The sequence below is a fragment of the Drosophila novamexicana genome, unplaced genomic scaffold (assembly GCF_003285875.2).
Source record: "Drosophila novamexicana strain 15010-1031.04,08,12 unplaced genomic scaffold, DnovRS2.1 tig00001059-arrow-arrow-pilon, whole genome shotgun sequence".
In the NCBI taxonomy this organism is placed as follows: Eukaryota; Metazoa; Arthropoda; class Insecta; order Diptera; family Drosophilidae; genus Drosophila; species Drosophila novamexicana.
This window is the reverse complement of record NW_020824837.1, coordinates 472,722-493,677: the sequence shown is the minus strand read 5'-3', so window position 1 is coordinate 493,677 and position 20,956 is coordinate 472,722. Positions and strand designations below refer to the sequence as shown.

The 20,956-nt window shown below is 37.8% G+C and overlaps 1 protein-coding gene and 1 long non-coding RNA gene across 3 annotated transcripts in view; one reads left to right on the top strand and one right to left on the bottom strand.

The window, feature by feature from the left end:
• The window catches only part of LOC115765849 (trichohyalin), a 94,614-nt gene that overhangs the window by 10,289 nt on the left and 63,369 nt on the right, over positions 1-20,956 (bottom strand). Inside the window, exons 1-2 of one of the 2 annotated variants that reach the window (XM_030709576.1) lie at positions 7,177-7,347; positions 117-475 (exon numbers count right to left, since the gene is read on the bottom strand). In XM_030709576.1, the coding sequence (XP_030565436.1) occupies positions 117-475; positions 7,177-7,252 (435 nt within the window). In that variant the 5' untranslated portion in view covers positions 7,253-7,347. Of the gene's footprint in view, positions 1-116; positions 476-7,176; positions 7,348-20,956 lie in introns of those variants that run through there. The other variant, XM_030709575.1, reaches the window with a different exon arrangement.
• On the top strand, positions 4,887-6,304 carry LOC115765850. The gene is made up of 3 exons (XR_004018158.1): positions 4,887-5,400; positions 5,468-6,141; positions 6,201-6,304. It is a non-coding gene; the product is annotated as an uncharacterized LOC115765850 (long non-coding RNA).

The following is a 20,956-nucleotide window of genomic DNA, read 5'->3' as shown; positions in this document are numbered from 1 at the left end:
AATGGAATAAAACGCAACTATGCGGGTGGAAAATGGGTGAAAAACTTGAAATGTTGACATCTAGAGAGCTGCTTAAAATCTGCAATCAACCTATTTAATTGCCTTTAAATACGCACCTCATTTGTACTGGAAACTGTGTTTGTAAGGTTCTTTAAAATCTCCTCATCCTTGAGCTGTTCAATTGTTTGCGGCTCCGCTTCCTGCGACAGTTGCTGCTCCAGCTGGCAGCCATTTGGCTCTACGGAATTTAACGCCTCGGGGGCGTGGCTGCCACAACGCTTCACCTTGGGCGCCTTCTCGGCGGCGCAGTTGCAGCTGTCGGTGTCAGCGCCACAGCAGCAGACCAGCTCATTGCTGAACGAGGCGCGTTTGGAGTCTCGTGGCGTCTGGCCGGGACTGGGCACAGCGGGCAACAGAAGCCCGAATCCATTGAGCTCCTGCAGTTCCGTCTGGTCCACGCCGGAACGCAACGATTCTGCAATTGTAGAGTGAAAATTGACGAGTTAGTTGAATGTGTGGGATTATAATATTTGAATATACAATTGGATTAGGCAAGAGTCAGTGAAAGTTGCGGCTCATCAAATGACAACAAAATAAAAGCAAAAAACAAAACAAATGCCTGATGATAATCATAATAATGATGAGCTAATGATGAGTCAGTTCAGCTCGGTTCAGTTCAGTACGGTTCAGTCATTTGCAGATGAGTAATTGCTGTGGCTCACAGAAACCACAAGAAATTGCCTGGGATCAAAGACAGGCAGACATAAATCTCAATGACAACAACAGCTATGAAAATTAAGAGAAAAAAAAAGCGAAAGCAAACATGTCTTCATCAATTACGCAGATTATAGAGGTGTAAGTGCGACGGCCACGCCCACAATAGCTGATAGACACCTGAGGTCAGAGGCCTAGAGACAACAGCCAAAAGCCTCATCAATAACACAAGACACAAGAAGTTGAGTGGAGTGAAAGAGAGATCTCTCTCCTCCAGACATCAGAGTAAGATTGAGATAGAGAGAGAAAAAGAGTCGAGCTTTAGACTAAGATAGAGAAAGAAGGAGAAAGAGATTCAGAGAGTTGAGCCAACTCCATGAACAATTCATCTTGACAGCGATCCTCTGTCTGTCTTCGCTACAGTCTTTACTCTACACACAGACCACGCCTCGCTCCCGCCCCACTCTGCCACCTCCTCTCTCTCTCTCTCCTGCCTAGCTGTAATTTCTACAATTTCCCTACAAGCACGCGCCATACACATTGCCTTTGGCCATGTTCCCGCATCAATTTATGGCTAAGTGCCATACAAAATTGTCAACGCTAACCAGTACAACCTGTACCACACACACACCACACTGTGCACACTCTCTGCACGTCTGCTGTTTTTCGCTTCCTTGTAAATCAATTTCCTCAACGTAAATTGTTCATATTTTATCAATTGATTTATGAAAATAATTTCTTAATTTGAAAATTGATTTTTGTGCTTGTGAATGTTGGAGGTAAAAAAAAATAACAATAATTGCTTAAATATTTGAGTTGCAATTTTCGTAGCTAACAACAATTTTTATTACTTTTACTGTTGAAAAATATTCGGCATATTACCACAAACAAAAATTTGTATTAATTTGTTTTAAAATGTTTAAAAATCCCATTTAATAATTTTTCGGCTGAACAAATTACCTATTTTCTTATTTTTGATGCTTAACAAAAAGCAATAGGGGTATTACCTTATCGAAAATATATATAGGAACTTGGTTGTATTATTACAGAAAATCTCTCAATTTGATTAGGTATTATATGCACTTTAAATATATATTAAAACCATTTTTGTATGCACTTTAAATATATATTAAAACTATTTTTTTTTTGTCAATTACTGGAATACCTCTAATATGTGAAAGCGATAAAAAGAGCCCATAAAACAAAAGAACAATTAGTTACATATTATTGGAAGCATTAATTAGAGGAATATTCCATAAAAAAGTACAATAGATAAACAGTTGGTTAAATATTACTTTAGCAAGCATTAATTAAAGGAATACCCCTTATAAAATGTTGCCTTCATTAGCAGCTCAACTAAATGGACTAGACCTAAATGTTAGCTATATTTTACCACGCAGCTTCCTTCGGCTAGCTTCAGTTCAGTTACTTTTCTCAAGATAAATGTATACTCTATAAGTTTTATAGCCCCATGCTTGATCAGAGACCTGTCTATAAATTACCTGACCCAGGTGAGCGCAGAGAAAAAAAAGCAGAGTGAAAAAGGCAGCATTAAACCAATTACTCAAAGTGGCTGTCGATGAGGCGACGACAGTTGGCCAATTAAATGGAACTGGACAACGACTTAAGCCGATAAACAAGCCAAAAGAAAACTAAAAAGCGAAGCGGGGCGAAAACTGTTGACAGTCAGTGTGTTGGGTGTGCACTTAGATGCGATGATAGCTGACCATAAAAAGATGTATATATTAATACAGCTTAAGATAGAGAGGTGCGGCATATTAATAACATATTTTGTTATTAAATAACAGATAGTTTATGTTTTTATAGAATTTCCTGCGAGTCACAGTCAGTTTACCAGATGTCTCCCTTGGCAATTAACCTTCGACAAATGGCACACCTGATGTGAAAGTCGCAAGTCGTGAATCGCAAGTTGCAAGTCGCGAGTCGCGAGTCGCACTTCAATGACAGACGACGCTTTGTGCACATTGTTTTGCTTGGCTGTGGCACACGACGGGCTCGTTTTGGTATTCCAAAATTCTGGATGGTCAATTAGGCAATTAAACGGCATTAGTTACACGGCATTTTTGATTGCCGAAGGCCATCATGTATATATTTGCCATGACACTGACTGGACGCGACTGAGTCTCTTCTGAGCCAGTGCGTGCAAGAATTTTGCGGCATTTTCCGTTCTCACGGATCAAGTCGCTGACAGGATCGCATTGGGCGGCAAATGCCCGCTGCGCGAATGGGCATTTGTGCATTTTATGGCCAGCTAACCGACCACCTCAGTAGTTATTCGCCTGAAAATGTGGCAACAAGTTTCTTTCGTTTTTTTTTTTTGCATTCACTGTGCTCTTTTATGACTCGAGGGAAATACCCAACAGCGCCTGTTTCATTCACAATTTCTTCTTTTCTTTTTTTTTTGTGGTGTGTGTGAAAAGTTCTGCCTGTGTGTGGGCGGACTTTCCCAAGATCTTGCGTTTAGCTACAAATCAGTCCAAGTGGGTTTTCAGTGCGAAACATTTGGGATATAGCGAAAGGATAATGCAAGGGACGAATACGAAAGACAATCTTTTCGAATTTTGATAGTACTTCTCAAACATTTAACGTAATCTTTATAGAGCCCAGAATATCTTTAATAATATCATCTAATTGAAGCTTTCGAAGTCTAAAGACAGACTTTGTATAAAATCAGATTACATTTTATTCCTTTTTATTCAAAGGTTCTAGCTTGTAGATAAATACTGTACATAAATCACGTGATCTGAGCCCTAAATTACAATTAACGAACCCACTAAACTGTCTTGAGTTCCAAGAGGACTCAAGCTATTATATTAAATATATTTTGGCGATGATAAAAAACACACCATATCAATTAAGCTATATATCCCAATGCTATTCCATTCACATTCTATTCCATTCTGTGCGTTTGGTCAGCCAAGCTCATAATGAGGGTTTTTTTGGTTTATTTTGTTTGCAGGGTTCAGTTTTCAGCTAGAAATCAACATGTGTCAACGCCTGCTGTCACGCATCACACTGTGCGGCACCGTGGGCTGATGCTTAGCTGTGTGGCAGGCAGAGGCTGACCAACACACACACACACACACTCGCACACACACAGAGACACAAAAATAATTGAAATTCCAAAATAACTTATTTGGCATTAGAGGCAGCCGCTTGAGTGACTGAACTTCATGATGTATTCACATGCGCATTCACATATGCCGCATTCGCATTCGCGCTCGCTTTTCGCATTCGCATTTGTTGCTTTGGCCACATTTGGAAAATGCAACCTGTCTTGGCCCATGGCGACCCACAAAAGTGCAACAACAATAAAAACTAGTCATTGCCTGTAATTAAAAGGCAGCTAGCAAAACAAGAGGCTGGAAAAACGAAGCACACCAAAAGCTTTAAATGAAAATTTGAAAACCAACAAAATGGCAAATTGGCATTTCAATTAGCTGCGTTTCGAAAACCGAAACTCACTTGAAAACTCAACGTCAGATTTCTGTTTAGTTTCCAGTAATAGATGGGTGGAGAGGGGGGGGGGGGGGGGGTGTCTGACAGTCAGCCTTTCAGAAGGGGGAGAGTGGCCGTTGGGTCTAGGTTTATTGCCCCGTCCAGTAGTCAGTTTATTTGCTGCGTTTTAATGTTTTAATTGCAATTTAACTGCCAAGTGTTTAGTGCAAATGACAGAGAGAGAGAGAGAGAGAGAGAGGGGTAAACGAAGCCTGAGAGAGAGAGAGAGAGAGAGAGAGAGAGAGAGAGAGGGAGAGAGTGGGCACAATTTAACAGTCGCCCATTTGAGCAGTCGCGGCATTTACTGTGGGCGTCAACAACGAAATACTCAAGTGGAATTAATACAAATTGCTTGAAAGAAAATGCGCAAACTGTGTAATAATATAATAGATATACATATATATATACTTTGCTTATGTGTATACAACACAATCTGCAGTTGGGAAATCTTAATTTGAGGCTTTAAATACGATAAATATGTGTATAAGCATAGCTGACATCATGATCTTTAAGTTGTCAAGTTTGTATAATTGAGAAAATCGCCTGTTTGCATTGCTTTTGCGAAATTTCTATTTTGATTTCCAGTTTGGGTGTTGCCACATCGCGAAAAATCATGTTATCTTAAATGGTTGACAGCTGTCACAAGTGCAGCTCGTAGCTGCCAGCTTCTGTCTGGCAGCGCTTATGCACAAACCGATAATTGTTATGTTGTCAACTGTTGTTGCTGCTCAACACTGCTGACGTTGCATCTCTTTGATCCAGCACTTTTAAGTACTCAATTTCTATGCTGCTCAACACTGTTCTTACGCGTGTTTCTTTAATTAAACTCAACACTGCTTAAATCAAGGACATGCACAAGTTAATCTTTAGGCACACAATTTTCAACTCCAACCTACTTTTACCCCACTACTTAACACTACTTTCGGGCGTTCGCAACACTATGCTGCTGCTTGTTTATATATTCTCCAAAGTAGAACGGAAATGAAAATGAATTTGTGTACATTAATATCAATTCACCCAAGAACTGGGCCTTTACAAAGCAATTAAGCAAGGAAAATTCTACAAAGCGTTTTCTCCGGGCAAACAAAGAACATTTTCATTGGAAAAACTGCCACAGAAATTGGCATAAAAAATTGTAAACTCTGTATTTTGCGTGCTAAATAAATTGTGCGTATTGTTTTTTATTCCTTTATGTAAAAATAGAAATCGAAGCAAGTTTATAAACAATTTGCAGTTGTAAACAGCGCGATAGAATGGCAGAAAGAAACCAATTAAAGTGACCGCAGAGCGGAAGAAGTTGTCAGTTATTGAAATAATAAAAAGAAATACCCGACGAAAGACATTCAGTGAAAGAAACGTCTGCTGAATGCCAATCAGAAAGATGAACATAGCCCTAAATGACAGGGTCTAGAGACAAGCGCATGAGCGAGTCTTTTGAGCTATTGATGATTGACTGGCACAGCTGGTTAACTTACAGCAGAGAGAAGCGTTTTGTTGTTAAGTTCTCTTTTCCCAGTATTACATTTTGAAATAGTTTTACAGCACTGGACGTGGCGCACTTCAAGGTCGCGATACCCCGCCCAAACGCAAAACAAATTGAAAGAAAAATCCACGCGTCACATTCTTTCATTTTTTTTTTTAATCTCTTATTTTTTTTGTTTTGGCACAAGTTCTAATGCTTATTTTTAGATAAGTTGGGGAACGCGCCTTTGCCCTGTTTGTGCGCCGTCTTCACTCTATTTGGCACAATAAACCAGTCGAAACGAATTTGAGCCAAACACAAATACAATATTTACCAATTAATCACGAAAAGCGAACGCATTACATGGATTCGGCGAGTGTGTCACAAGGGAACTGTTCATAATTTCATTATGGAGAGAGGGCATATACCATATATTATATCATCTGGTAAGCATATGTTTATATACGGGGCATATAATAATATATATTATTTTTGCGGTTGGCAGCCCACAAAAAGGCGACTGTTGTATATAAAATATGATGAATAATGCAAAATTGAAAAAACACGAAGAGTGCAAAATTTTAAGACATAATGGAGGAGAGTGTTATGCTCTAGAAAAGAGATATTTACTAATAAAAAAAAGTTAGAAAACAAAAAAAGTTGTTGAATTTCAATTTTAATCAAGTTAAGTTCTTTTTTAAACGATGGTTTTTTTCTTTTTTATCAATATTTCAAATGTTTTTGAATAAAATTATTATAAATATTTTAGATTTAATCGAGAAAAAACCGAAATGCAGAGCAAAGAATTCTCAAAAACTTTTGTTAATAGTAGTAAGAAATAAAAATAATAATTAACATTTGTAGCTCAAATTCTTTCCATCTTTATTTTGATTTAACTTTTTTGATTGTTCATAGATAACAATATATATTTACCCGAGTTTCTAGTAAAAAATATGCCTAATAGAATACTGACTAATTTAATAAACAGGCTAAACATATTAACCTATGAATATGTTTTGAAGAACATTTACTAAAAACACGTAAAATTCAACATCAATTACAAATTGAAAGCTTTTCTTTACAACAGACTATTCACAAGAAAAATTATTGGAAAAACAACAATAAAACGTATTTATGTATTTCCTGTGATCTTACGCATAGAAATACCCATAAAACCCCATTTGTTTTATAGAGTATGCATGCTAATGCAAAAATAATGTTTTAATGTAGGCATAAATACCCATATATTATAGCTATATGCTGGGCATTAGTATGTACATATGTATATATATATACTAGCTTGTCATTTGTTTATTCTGTGGCCAGCTCTAGGTCAGACCTCATAATGCTTGTATGTTTTGCTCTGGGAATTTGCTTTTAATGCCAGACTCTTATTTATTATGCACAATATTTGCTTGTAGATCTTGCGTGGCGCGAATTCGATAGGTTTTTCGATATGTTTCGTTAGGTTTGAAACTCACCGCCAATGCCCTCGTCCTCAACATTTTCATAATCACAGTTAACGAAATTTGTTGTTGCTGTCGCAGGCTCACACATTTTCACAGCGCGTCAATACTTCACATTCGATAATAAGCATAACGATAACGATAACGATTACAAACACAAAACATTCACTTCAATTGTGCAAAGTTTTGCACCTTTTTTGCACATTTTTGTTGCAGTACATTTCGCGACGCCTTTTTGTTGTTGGTCAGTCGACGAGCAAACGACAACTGAGCAAAACAAACGCTAAATGAATTTGCCAAATGCGCCGATCGCAACAACAGCAACAACAGCAACAACAACAACAACAACAACAACAACAACTGTTCTAAACATAAACTGTTAATGAATTTCAATACGAAAATAAAGAGGCGCGCGCATTGGACATTTCGCTTGGCCGGTTGCCGTCCGCTAATTGCGGCACACGAACTCACCACAGTGCGTAGCTGCGGCTAAGTGTGGTGTGTGTGTGCGTGTGTGTTGAATATGCGATCGTTGAGTTTTCATATTTTCGTTAATATATGCCTTGTCGTCGTTCGTGCTGTGCATGCACAAAAAGTATGCGCCTGATTAGCAGAGAGTGTGACGTCAGCTCTTCAAGAGAGAGGGAGAGAGAGCGAAAGAGAGAAAGAGAGAGTAGCCTGGTCACAATTGCAGTTGACAAGTGTTTATTCGGTGCGTTCACTGGGTCACTTAATAGCTTAAGCAGCGCGAGCGGCGCGGTTTGAACGCAATCTTAATTAATTTAATCTGACACTATGCTGCACAGTGGTTCAATACCAGTCAAAACTTGGCAGAAAACTTTTTTAGGTTAAAAACGAATTTGAAAAGGAAAAATATTCGCAAACAGTAAATGACAAAGGAGCTTAAGCTCTTCAACTAAAAAGCAAACAATATAGAAAGTTTCTTAAGGTAAAATCAAAACATGATTTAACTAACATTTAAGTGATTATCAACAAATATTCGTTAATTATATATTAGATGAAAGTATAAATAATCATGAAATAAATCATTTAATAAAAACAACATTTAATAATGAATATGTTATATATGCGACTAAATTAAAAGGGCCCCCAAATGAATCACTGTGAACCACTGTGCAGCGACTGCCCTATGGGTACAATTTGTTTGCCAAAATCAGGCAATAGACTGGCGTCTAATTAATGAGTGCGACATAAATCAAAATTTAATCGCCCCAAATCATGGCAGAAGCAATCCGCAGCTGTTGTCGGACCCCAAATGGGGTCTACGCGTAGGCGTCAAGTGTTAAGTTTAAATTGACTCTGCCACGCAACAACAACAACAACAACACACACACACACACACATGGAGGCTTGGCCTACTGAACTTGTCAACAAGTGTTAATTGCGACGACGATAAAATATATAAAAAACAAATTGAAAAGCCCAACGCGACGTCAAGGGCCGAGTGCGTAAATCAATGGCAGAAAGTTGGCCTACAAAGTTGGCTAGCCAATATATATATATATATATATATGCCAAAATAGAAGGGAAAACTATAAAATAGTAAACTGAACTAAAAAAAAAAAAAGTAACCAACAGCCCGCAGTTGGGAGTTAAGAGTTGGCAGCGAAGCGCGAACAACAAAAGCTCACAATTGCCATAACTCCACAAATCCAGTAAAAAAAACAAATAAAAAACAAATAAAAACAAAACTCCCGCCGAGTGAATGTGGAGAAAATAGCGTCAGGAAATGAACTAATTAATTCGCATGGCCAACTATAAAGTCATGAAGGAAAACAAACTTGGCCTATTATGTGCGAATTTTGGTAACAAAGTGAAAGACGTATCCGAAAAAAACAGTGTAAAATCAAAAAAAAAATGCATAACAATTAGCGAGCCTATAAATGTAAATATAATTATAATAAAATGCTAAAAAACTGCCATATTTTAATTATAATTAAATTATAGAAAATTATATAAACTTATAAAAAAAGATAGGTATAACTTTTAATATATATCATTTTAAAATTTGTTTAGTATGATTAAAATTTTAATTTAATAATATCCTGATAACCAAATCGAATTTGTTAAGGAAGAAGAACAGAAGAAACTATATACGATATAGTATTTCGATTGTGCTAAGTTTGAGTAAGATATCTTGGGAATCAAAAAAGATTACCATACAAGCGTTATCTGTACACAAATTTAAATTTGCAACAGATTCTATTCTAGAGCCATATAATAAAGAAATGCCAAATTGATCGAGTTAGGATAAAGAGCATTTTAATGTCCTCCAAAAGTAGCTTTACCTCGAGCTAAAAAGCCACATTAAAAGATCATATAATGCACATTTAAATAATATGTATAAACAAGTAAGAGGTTCTAGTCGGGAGCTCCCGACTAGGGAATACCCTGAACCCTCTTCCTCCAACATCAAATGCATAATATATTCTATTTTAGAAGCTATATGTCAAGTTTGGTGACTCTAGCTCTTATTATTTACCAAAATTTCCCAAAAAACAGGATATCGATATCGATTTTTATCGATTGCTTGGAAACGGAGTGAGTTATCGATTATCGGAAACAAACTCGATCTGCGCGGGAACTAGGAGCACCTACATCGCTAGCTTTTATAGCTTCTGAGATCCTTGCGCTCATACATAGGGACAGACGGACATGGCTAGATCGACTCACCTATTTATGCTGATCAAGAATATATATACTTTATGGGGTCGGAGTTGCTTCCTTCTGCCTGTTACATACATTTGGCTTTCGCACAAATACAATATACCCTTATGCCTATTTTTAATGGGTTCAGGGTATAAAAACCTTTTACTTTAGACAAAATCGAATTAAATTTGATGCAGCTCATGAATTTGAATATGAAATGTGACGCCTCGATTTGTCGCACTTGGCGAAAATCTTGCACAATCACTAAAATCGATTAAGAGCTGGCATATGCCACACGCAGTTGCAAACAATGTGGCACACTCCTTTCTTTTGTTGCACAGTTTAACAGGCACACGACCTTAATTATGGCCTGGCAAAAAAATGGCTGGCTGGCAATGACTTGCACAATGGGTGAAGGGCGCAGGTGGGGTGGGGCGCAGAGGGGCGTACGGTGGGGTTGCAAAAGAACTGCGTGTAAATGCGATAAATAAACAAGTTCAATGCAACAACAACATCTACTAAAAACAACAACAATTAACAACAATAACAACAACAAATAATAACAAGCCATGGTGAAAAATGTGCCATCAGCATTTAAAAGCAATTTGCGAAGCTCGCGCCTTCGCATGCAAATTGCGCATACGCCCCGTCTATGCATAAGCATGTACCAACGTATGCAGGCCAAAAGCCGGCAACTGGCAACTGGCAACTGGCAGCCGGCACTTTGGCCAATTGGCTGTTGGCCAAAATGAGCTGAAGAAGAAGAAGTAGCAGAAAGACAGCAAACTAAAGACTGAAAGGCGGTTATCAATCAATTCGTAGCCACTGCAGTCGAGTGCAACAATTTGTTGCGCTTTGCCGCACAACATATGAGCGTGGTGAGGGGGGGAGTCTGCCACGCGGCATTAGCCATTAGCCACATTGGCCGTTACGTCGCCTGCACTTGACTCCATTAGCGGCCAGCCGGCTGGCCGACTGGCTGGAGGCGCCACAGCATGCGGTCACAGTTTGTTAATTCCGCGCCTGTACCGTTAATGATCGCAGCGCGCCAATTTAATTATGCATTTCATTATAAATTTTATTTTGCTTTATTAATTAATCGATTTGCTGGGCTTTCAATTTTGGGCAATTTTAAAAGCAAAACGCACTTCAGAGCACTTCAGACATGACATAAGTCTTAACAATGTATGGCCTGCACGACTTGCAAATACCCTAACAAAAAGGGCATTCGAAATTTGTTGTTGTCCAAAACAAAGCTTACTTGACAGTTTGTGCAGCACTGTAAACCAGCAGCGTGCACTGTATAACAGTTGCACAGCCATTGATTGCATGCGCATGTTCTAAGCGCGCGCTCTCTTCCTCTCTCGCTCTCTGTCCCACTCTCTCTCTCTTAGCTGTCAACTGCGCTCAGTGAGCAATAAGTGTCAGTGTGTCACACACGCACAGAGCAGTTACACATGTAAGAAGCACATTATGCAATTTTTATGCTGACTGCCGTCGCAGTCGCGCAAGCGAGAGAGAAAGTGACTGTGTGCTGCTGAGAGAGCAGCTAGCAAGTGCTTCCCACTGCTTCCTCTTACACTTTTCGTACAGTTTGTTATTATTGTGACTGTCCACAGTTGGGGTAGTCGCCTGTGAGAATGACTCATCGCTGACTTGTCTTGTGGCGGGGGTGAGAGTGTGGGGGTGTGGGGGTGCGGGCGTAGGGCGCAGAGCTTAGCAACAAATCTAACGTCATGCGTCACATTGTAAGCGCACTTGTAGGCATGCCGCCGCTCTGCTTCTTCCTCTTCTTCTTTTTTTAAGTATCTCTAGTGTTGTAAAAATCAATAATGGTCCACTCGCTGGCGCCGGGCACCAGATGCCCCGTTATTGTGGATGTTCTGGGCGGTAAATAGGTTGTTTTGTTTTTCTTGTTGCGCCTACATATGCGTACATGCGCAGAGTATCCAAAACATCAGCAAGATGCTGAGTAACAACTCAGAAAACCATTTAAAAAATTTAGGAAAATTAAAATCTAATATTTTGCCCTACATGATCTATAAAAAAGTCAATATATTTGCTAAAAGAAAATGTAAAGCTATATATTAAAAGTCCTTAGTACATATATGTACCTCAAATAATGGTCTATACTTAGGAGAGATTGAGATTTCTTTTTCGAGCTATGTGGAACTTAAGTGGGGTACATATAAGTTGGAAGCGGGTGGATCGGTTCACTATATCATATAGCTGTAATAGGAAAGTAGGTTTTTTTTTGGTAAACTTGTTTATACAGATATCTTAACCAAGTTCGGCATTTATAAGTTTCGCAACGGACCACTATATCCGAGGCTGTCAAGGGCACAATCGGTTGATAAGTAGGTTCTTGTATGGAAATCTGTTTGGTTTATCAGGATATCTTTACCAAACTCGGTACTTTGAGCAAAGTCTTGTCAATATCGCACTACTATACTATAGGAATAATCGTTCGAAAAATGAGTTTAGGATGGGAAAATATCTAAAAACATTGTCAAGACATTTTCATCAAACTCAGCATAACTTTTCTGGATCTGGAAGGGTATTAAGTTTTCGACCTGTTAGATATATATAATAACTTCTCATTTTAAAATAAAATTTGAAAATCGTGTGATTTTATGGGTTTTGCTTATAGCGCAAAAAACAAACACGAATGACTTATCAAAAAAACTTAATAATAAAAATTATATACAAAATTTAGTTTTTTTCTATTTCTTTTATTAAGTGAAAAAAAAAACTGACAAAAAAGTTAGAATCGGATTTGAAACGCGCCAAAAAGCGAATATAGACAACAAAGCGTCGACAAGAAAATTATGAGTTCGAGTTGTGGGCTCTCGTAGAGGTGCTTGAGAGGTGGAAGAGCGAGGGGAAGGGGGATCTTGAGTTCTAATTGCGCCGAGGTGAAAAAGTATTATTCGGGCAGACAACAATTTGACGGCTCGTTTGAAGACAGGAAATTGTCGTAATGCTCGAGGGAGAGAGAGAGAGAGAGAGAGAGAGAGACAAAACGTGTAACCTTATATAACACACATTAAATTTGATGTTCCAGCTCTTAGATAACCGCTAAGCAGTTAGAATTTTGCAGGTGGGTTGCCGTTAGACATGTTCCCATGTCTTGTCTAGTTTACTGGCTTACTTCAGCCAGATCTTAACTCTTGTTAAGCGCTTGTTAGCCAAATGGCCGCGGGCCACAGCTCACAATTGGCATTGTTCGCGGCTCGTGGAGCAAACGAAGACGGAAATGGGTCAGGCCGAAAGATGTAGCCAGACAGATAATATGTTGGGCATTAGCAATTAGTTGCAGCTTGTTATACCCTGTAAGCCAAGGAACACAAAACAAAAGAGAGCAGAAATGATATTTTGTATTCCTATGAGGCATAAAAACACATTTAGGTCAATATATACCCCAATCTCTGGAACTACAAGAGCTAGAGCTGGGAAAATTAGTATGCTCCGCTCTTTTGTCCTCCAATGGAGAAGTTTGGGAACAAGATACAAAAAGCACTGCAGAGTCCTCCTGTTACCTATATAAGGTTTATACCCATTTTCCACAGATGTCTGTATATATTTTTGAAAATTGTGTTTGTACATACTGTACGCTCTAGCAGACGTTGTAAGAAGAAGACTAAGGTATTTTCCAGTCGTTTACTGGACACTGGGTATCTACCAGTCGTTGCCTGCCTAAATATCTTATTTGTTCTAAGCGTTACTTACAACAATACCAACAATATCTAATCGATCTAAGATTTTCCAGGGTATATACTAGCATGTAGCATCTAGTACCTAGTACCTAGCATTTAGTCTCTAGTAGTATCTCGTAGTATCTAGCATTCAGTATCTTGTATCTGGAGCTAGTATTTATTATCTTCTAGATAATGTAGTAGTAATATATAGTATCTAGTATCTAGTATCTAGTATCTAGTATCTAGTATCTAGTATCTAGTATCTAGTATCTAGTATCTAGTATCTAGTATCTAGTATCTAGTATCTAGTATCTAGTATCTAGTATCTAGTATCTAGTATCTAGTATCTAGTATCTAGTATCTAGTATCTAGTATCTAGTATCTAGTATCTAGTATCTAGTAGTATCTAGCATCTAGTATTTTCTTAACAGTATATACAGGGTATTGCCTAGCTGGTGAATGTTAACGAAGCACAACCGCAAATCGCAACAACTTTTGCAGCTGTTAGTCTAAATTTCGTTTCTCCAGGGTATCTCAAATTCGCACACTTTCGCGCTTCTTTTTATATGACAATTGATTTTTTCACAGATCTCCCTGAGCGTTATTTTGTTTTTTTTTTTGCTGTTGTCACTCACCGGCTGCGCGTTTTTTATCTGCTGCGGACGCTGCCTTCTGCCTGCGAGGCAAGCGAAAGGAATTCCACAGAAAGGAGCTCGCGGATGTTGCGGATTTGTGTTTGCCGCGTTGTACGTCCGTTTCGCCGCCGCCGCTGCCGCCGCCGCTGCCGCTGCCGCTGCTGCTGCTGCATGTTGCAGCTCCGGCTAGTTTTGTTGGTATCCTTGTGGCGGGCGGCGCTTTGCCAGCCTTGTTGTTGTGGTTGTTGTTGCTGTGGCTGTGGCTGTTGTTGTTGTTGTTGTTATGGTTGTTGCTGGCGTTGAGCAGCTTTTTGGCAGCTGCCGCCGGCTGCGCAGCATAGATTTGCGACGCATTCAGATTTTTACCGTATTTCATATCATTGGGATAATCCTTGTAACTGTATTTCTTAGCCTGCACATTATTTTTATGATTTTTTAACATTTGACGAAACTCTTTGACATCCGCGGCCGTTGGCAATGAATACGTCGACGTCGACGCCGATTTGCTGCTGCTGCTGCTGCTGCTGCTGCCGTCGCTGTTGACGTGCAAGTTCTGTGCGGAGCCGTAGAACAGAGAGACAAACTCGTTGAGGCCCATTTTTTTTTTTTTTTGTTTTTATTTTTATTTCATTGAGAGCAGACGCAGGCGCAGTTCACAACGTAGAACAAAAACAAACAACAAATGACTGTCAAACTGTAGTCCGGTAAGTGTTATACACAGCGCAGCGCAACAGTCGCAGGCCTGCTCGCTCGCACTCACTCACTCCCTCACTGAAACGCACGCACGCACGCACGCACGAACGAACGCACGCACTTATCTGCTCGCTCGCTGCTAACTTCTCGCTCCACAAGAAAAGGCCCCGCGCAACATCCGTTTGTTTGAAAGCGCGACGCGCGACTAACTTCAAGCCACAGGCGCGCGACGCCAAAGTCAACGGCGGCGGCGGCAAAGCATAAAACGTACAACAACAAAAAATAACAGAAAAAAAAACACAACTTCAAAGCTTATGTAAAGAGAAATGCAAAAAAAAAAAACAAAATAGCAAAGCAAACAAATACATTAAAAAAAAAATTGTGAGTGCTGCTATGAGGAAAAGTAGGTGGGGAAATGAATTTAATTGTAACTGTGCAAATAAAGAAAAAAAAAAATAAAACAAATTATTTAAAGACAAAGACTAAGCCAAAGCCAAAGTGGCAAAAGTTATTAATCAAAATGGAAAAGGCGAACAATGTCGGAAACATAAAGCGCGATTAAGTTAAGTAATTAGAAGAAATTAAAAATAAATACCCATTTTAATAAATGACTATATTTACAATTAATAATAATAAAGAATAAGATAAGACCGTAAGCTTAAAGCGCATGGATGTGTTAATCATTTAGAAGTAATCAACAGAGCAATATATATATTCGATAATATGCTTTTAAATATAGTTCAGAATGGAGCAATAAGCTTCTATAGAAGCGTGAGCTTTAATCACGCAGAAAGCTTAAAGCTTGAATGAAGTTAAGAAAGAATTAAACAAAGGAAAGAATGGATAACGTAGATTCAAGCTAAAAAGCTTACGAAGAAGCTTCGCTTAAAGCTTAAACGTTAATGGAGACGCTTGGCTTAAACTTAGAACGAATGAGCTATATATAAAAATGGATGGATCGGAGAGCTATAATAAACGCTTAAGAGCTCATAGAGAAGCTTGGCTCAAAAGCTCAAGGGGAATGCCTTAATATCGAATGAACTTAAGACTTACACATATATAATAATGGATCAGTTAGATTCATTAGAAGCGCAAAAGCTCATGTATAAGCTAAGCTTAAAGCTTGAAAGTTCACGGAGTGGCTTGGATTAAAGTGGAATATAAAAGAATGAAAGGATCAGTTATTTCAATAAATGCTTGAAAGGTCACGGAAAAGGCTGGGATTAAAGCTAAATGAGCTTCAGTTAGCTGCAATGAAATCTTAAAAGCTTAAGTAAAATCTCCAAAATAAGATAAATATGAAACAATTTGTTCTCGGATCGAAAAAAGCTTTAAAGCTCATGCAGAAGCTTGGCTTGAAGCCCGAAAGTTCATGGAGTCTTAAAACTTGGAATGATATATATATATATAAAGGAAGGAATTTAGGACAAGTTAAAACAAATTTAAAGACAGTATGGTTTATAATATGGGAATAACCTTTCAATTTCTGATTGCGCTCGAATAAGTGAAAGATGAATACATTGGGAAATATCTCCCAAAGAAGTTCTCTTCCACATTAAGGTCAAACTTTTATTTTTTTTAATTTCTACAACAAAGTTCACTAAGAGATGCATTGAAATTAAGCGAGCAACAAAAGATGCACAATTAAATTGTGTTTGGGACAGAATTTAATGGCCAATGAGTAATTAGCATAACTGTACGAGTATAGATATACGCATAGATATTGTTTTAATCATGATTTTCACTTGGCTGGCAAAAAAAATAAACAACAACAAAATGGAAGAAAAAACCAAAGTGCTTTTTTTCCATTTCCATTTCCCCCTTTCGCTAGTTGTTGGTTTTTTTTTTTTGGTAGTCATATACCCTGTAGCCATTGAAAGTGAGTAAAGAGGGGTATACTAGACGTGTGCCAATATATGTAACTGAGAGAAGAGAGCATTTGCAGTCCTTTGATCTATATATGATCTATAATAATCTTGATCAATATTAAAGAACGATCATTTTTAGTCCAGTTCCTCTGTCCTCTGTATGTTCGTACTTCTCTTCATCTCAATGCTAGCATCGATCTAAGCTAGGGACTAAAATTCGATCTTTCTATTGAAAAATGTCATAATTTTTTCGACACATATATAATTAATAAATGATCTATAAAAGCTAAATACTCCAACATACTTCTATTTATCTGATTCTTTATGACGATAGCTTCCAATTCTATCGATTATTTATTTATCGATTACTATCGGCACATCTGGGAAATTAAAGATCTTGAGACACAAAATATGGTTTTTACCCAAACTTATGCCACACGCAGATCTTAAATATTTCACTTGTTGGTTAACTTAAAACTACAACACACTTTTTTATGAATTCTTCTTATTCTTAGCGCTAATCACAGGGTGTCTGCTAGTCGGGCACTCTTGTTGGTTTTTGGTTTTTGTTTTATATGGAAAGAAAGGTTGGCTGTAATTGTAGACTTTGTCATTTCGTAAAGTCGCCGCCGTGACTTTCGCGTCACACTTGGCCAGCAGCAAAGAGCCAGACGGACAAAGAGCGAGAGAGAGGGACGGAAAGAGCGAGAGAGAGAGGGAGAGGGAGAGAAGGCCATCAGTTTTTGGCCTGGCCATTGACTGGCACGAGCCCGCGAGCATGCAAACAAAAAACAAAAACAAAGCGAAATTGAATAAAATTAGAAGAAAAGATCTTTAAAAAAAAATCTTGTGGCTGGCCCAGAACTGCTGCACATTAAAAGCCACGCTCCAGTTAAAGATTCCACCAAGTTTGAGCCAAGTTAAGCAGCGCATTTTAATTATGACCACGAGTCAAAATAACCAAAAGAGAGGAAAACGCTTTTATTGAAGTTGCGCTCTCATGTCTGTGAACAATAGAATGGGATTTACTTGTAAGTCGCCCGGCTCCAAAAACAAACTGACCCCAATTTGTTTTTTCCTGTGTAAGCCAAAATTGTTCACGAAATTGCCAAAAAAAAAAAAAAACAAAAATAAATTTAAAAAAATAATAAAAACCTCAAAATAATGAGCGCAAATTCATTAATTATGTGATTCGAAATTGATTAAAAACTTATTGCACAAGTACCAGAAATAATAATAAAAGAAATATGTATATGAAGAGAAAACCAATTCAAGTGCAACGAATACGAAATGCTCTCTAAGTTTAATTGGGGCTGATTCTAAAAAAATTAAATGATTCCCTTTCTTTAAAGTCTATTCAAATTTGTCATATTAATATAAATGAATAATATCAAAATAATGTGAACCTGGAAGAGTGAGTGTCTTGTGCTAATATTTCAAATCAAATCAAATTGCAGAGAAGCCTAAAATTGATATTAATAAAACAGTTAGACAAATCTGTTAAAGAACACAAATATTAAGCGGACAGTTTCTCTCAAACAACGAATGAATGAGTCTCTAAACTCTAGCTACAACGGTCGTTGTCCTTCCAAGCGAGTTTTTACTGTACATACAGCTTGGATATAAGTCTGATTTGAACGTATTCCCGTCGAGTGCGGCATTTTAAAATATACTTGTTTTTACTAAGAGTCGAACCAGCGCAATTAAAAGTTAGAGGATCGGATGGTACAAAAGCATATTTAAATGGCAAGCAATCATTTTTAAAGATAAACTGTGAATGGAGGACAGATAACTGAAGTAAATTCTAACTAAATTAAAGCCACGCCCTAAGACCCTACAAACTGTATAAGCAGCTCGTAATACCCTTCCAAGCAGAGTATAGAAACGTCGGGCACACGAATAGCGTGCCGGATATCAAAGCTCGAAAGCAAAAAAAACCTATGCATATTCGCATGTGATTGCCAATCGAATGTTTTTAGCCAGGAACCAGAGCAGAGCATTTATATAAGATCTGACAATAGTTGGTTGAACGGCGCCCAAAATGGTGGCGCCACCCGCTGTGGCAGCTGCTGCACGCCGATTGCGTACTCAAAACCTGCCTTGCAATATTCCCACCTGCAAAATTTGTTGTTGCTGTCGTTGTTAAAGATATGCACATTTAAAAAAATGATTGCCTTATAAAAGCAGTTCTCACGCTGCCCTTAAATATATTCAAAAATTGAATTACACAAAAAATAACCGCTCCTCTCCAGCCCAGCCTCCCTACCCGCCCTACTCTTGGCTTTGCTAAGCAATTTATGCAATCGACTTTTGGCTTCGAGTTTGGGTTTGGGTTTGGGCTTTAACTCTGGCTTTTTGGCTTACTTAAGTCGCAAAGTTTGTTGTGTGCAAATGAGAAAAAAAATATCTTGTGCATGTTTATTTTCCTACCACTTCTTCTTCTTCTTCTTCTTATTTGCTATGCCAATAAAGCTTGTGAAATATTTTTGCTGATATTTCAGTTTCTTATATGGCACACAACAACGCAATACGCCAAAGCTAGCTGCTTGCCATAAAAATCAGAAAACAAAAACGAAAACTCATCTATACTTAATGCAATATTATTGCGAGTAAATCGTTTAATTGCCTTTTACACCTGTTGATTTTGGCGACACACTTATGAGAACGTTGACGAAAGGGCTTGCAACATGATTGTTTTATTTTTGGCTTAAACTCATTTTTCAATTGAGTGCACAGCAAATGACAGTGAACACTCGATAAGGCGTAAGCACATAAAGATATAAAATGATTTTACATAACTATTAATATATATAAATAATTATATATATTTAACTGTATTTTGTTTATAATTAAATGTTAATTTTTCATATTGTATATTTTTATATTATTTTATATTGATTTCCCTAAAAGATTCGAATATTTCCTTATATATATCTATATTTTCTTTTTAATATATCTTTTTATATTTATATATATATTTTTTTTGAATATTTTTTAAGATATATTATTATTTTAAGTTATTTCTCAGGAATGTTAATTCAACTAAAATTTCTTCCCACATCTCGCCAAGCTATCTTCCTGGCGATAAGGGTCCACACCCAAAAAGTCATTCGCATCGTCAATGCCAATTGTTATTTATGGCTTTCACGCCCAAAGCGATGCGAACTCAATTAATTTGTCACTTAATTTGATTGTGTTACAAATAAAAATGAAAAAGAAAAATCATGAACACGCCAACTCTTTTTGCTTGGTTAACTGTTGTGTGTGTGCGTGTGTGTGTGTGTGTGTGGCACGCCTCTTAATTTTATCTAATTTTCACTCTGAATTTATAGCCCAAACAAACATAGACTTACACGCAGCCAAGTTCATTGATTTCGCTTGTGTCTCTCTCATGTTTTATGGCCATTTTTCACGCTTTCATTCGATTAATTGATGAATGTTGTGTCAAAACATTTGTCCCGCCCAAACGGAGCAGTTTAGAGGCCCCCAGGCCCAGCCCCATCCGAGTGACCCCAAAGCAAACTCAAGCTCATCATTTGCGAAAAAACAAAGAGAGGCGGCAAGTTAATGACCGTCGAATAAAAGAAACCGCCAACACGCACCTTTCAGCATTTTCATTTTCAGATTTTCATTTTTCATTCACTTTTACTTTTTCGCTTTTGGCCGTCGTGCGTAACAGGCCCGCCCAGAGACTGTAATCGTTATCGTAATCGTTATCGTCATCGTTATCGTCATCGTCATCGTCATCGTCATCGTCTTCATCGTCACTGTCATCGGATATGACAGCACATTGCTGGTCATATTTATATTCATATTCATAAAATTTCAAATTTGTTGGCAATTTGCCAGCCGCAATTGAAAAACGATTTGTCAGGGAAATATTTGTTGGCTCATTTGCAAATTTTGTGTAAACTATCGCAACCAATCGATAATTGTGTGCTGCAAAAATGGTTATCGTAATGTAAGCCTGTTTCCATGGCACATTGTTGTCATTTTGAATGGTAAAGAAAAGTTAAAATACATATTTAACTAAAAATAAAATTGACTGTGAAGAAATATGCCACATATATCCAAATATACCATATAAATATCCCTTATGCAACACTCTCCTGAAGGTATGCTAGAGAATATCAACACTATTTTCTATCTTCTGCTTGTTTCGAAATGCAAATGCAAATATAAGAACTTATTAAAAGCGCGTCTAATAGACACAAAAAAATTATATAAACTC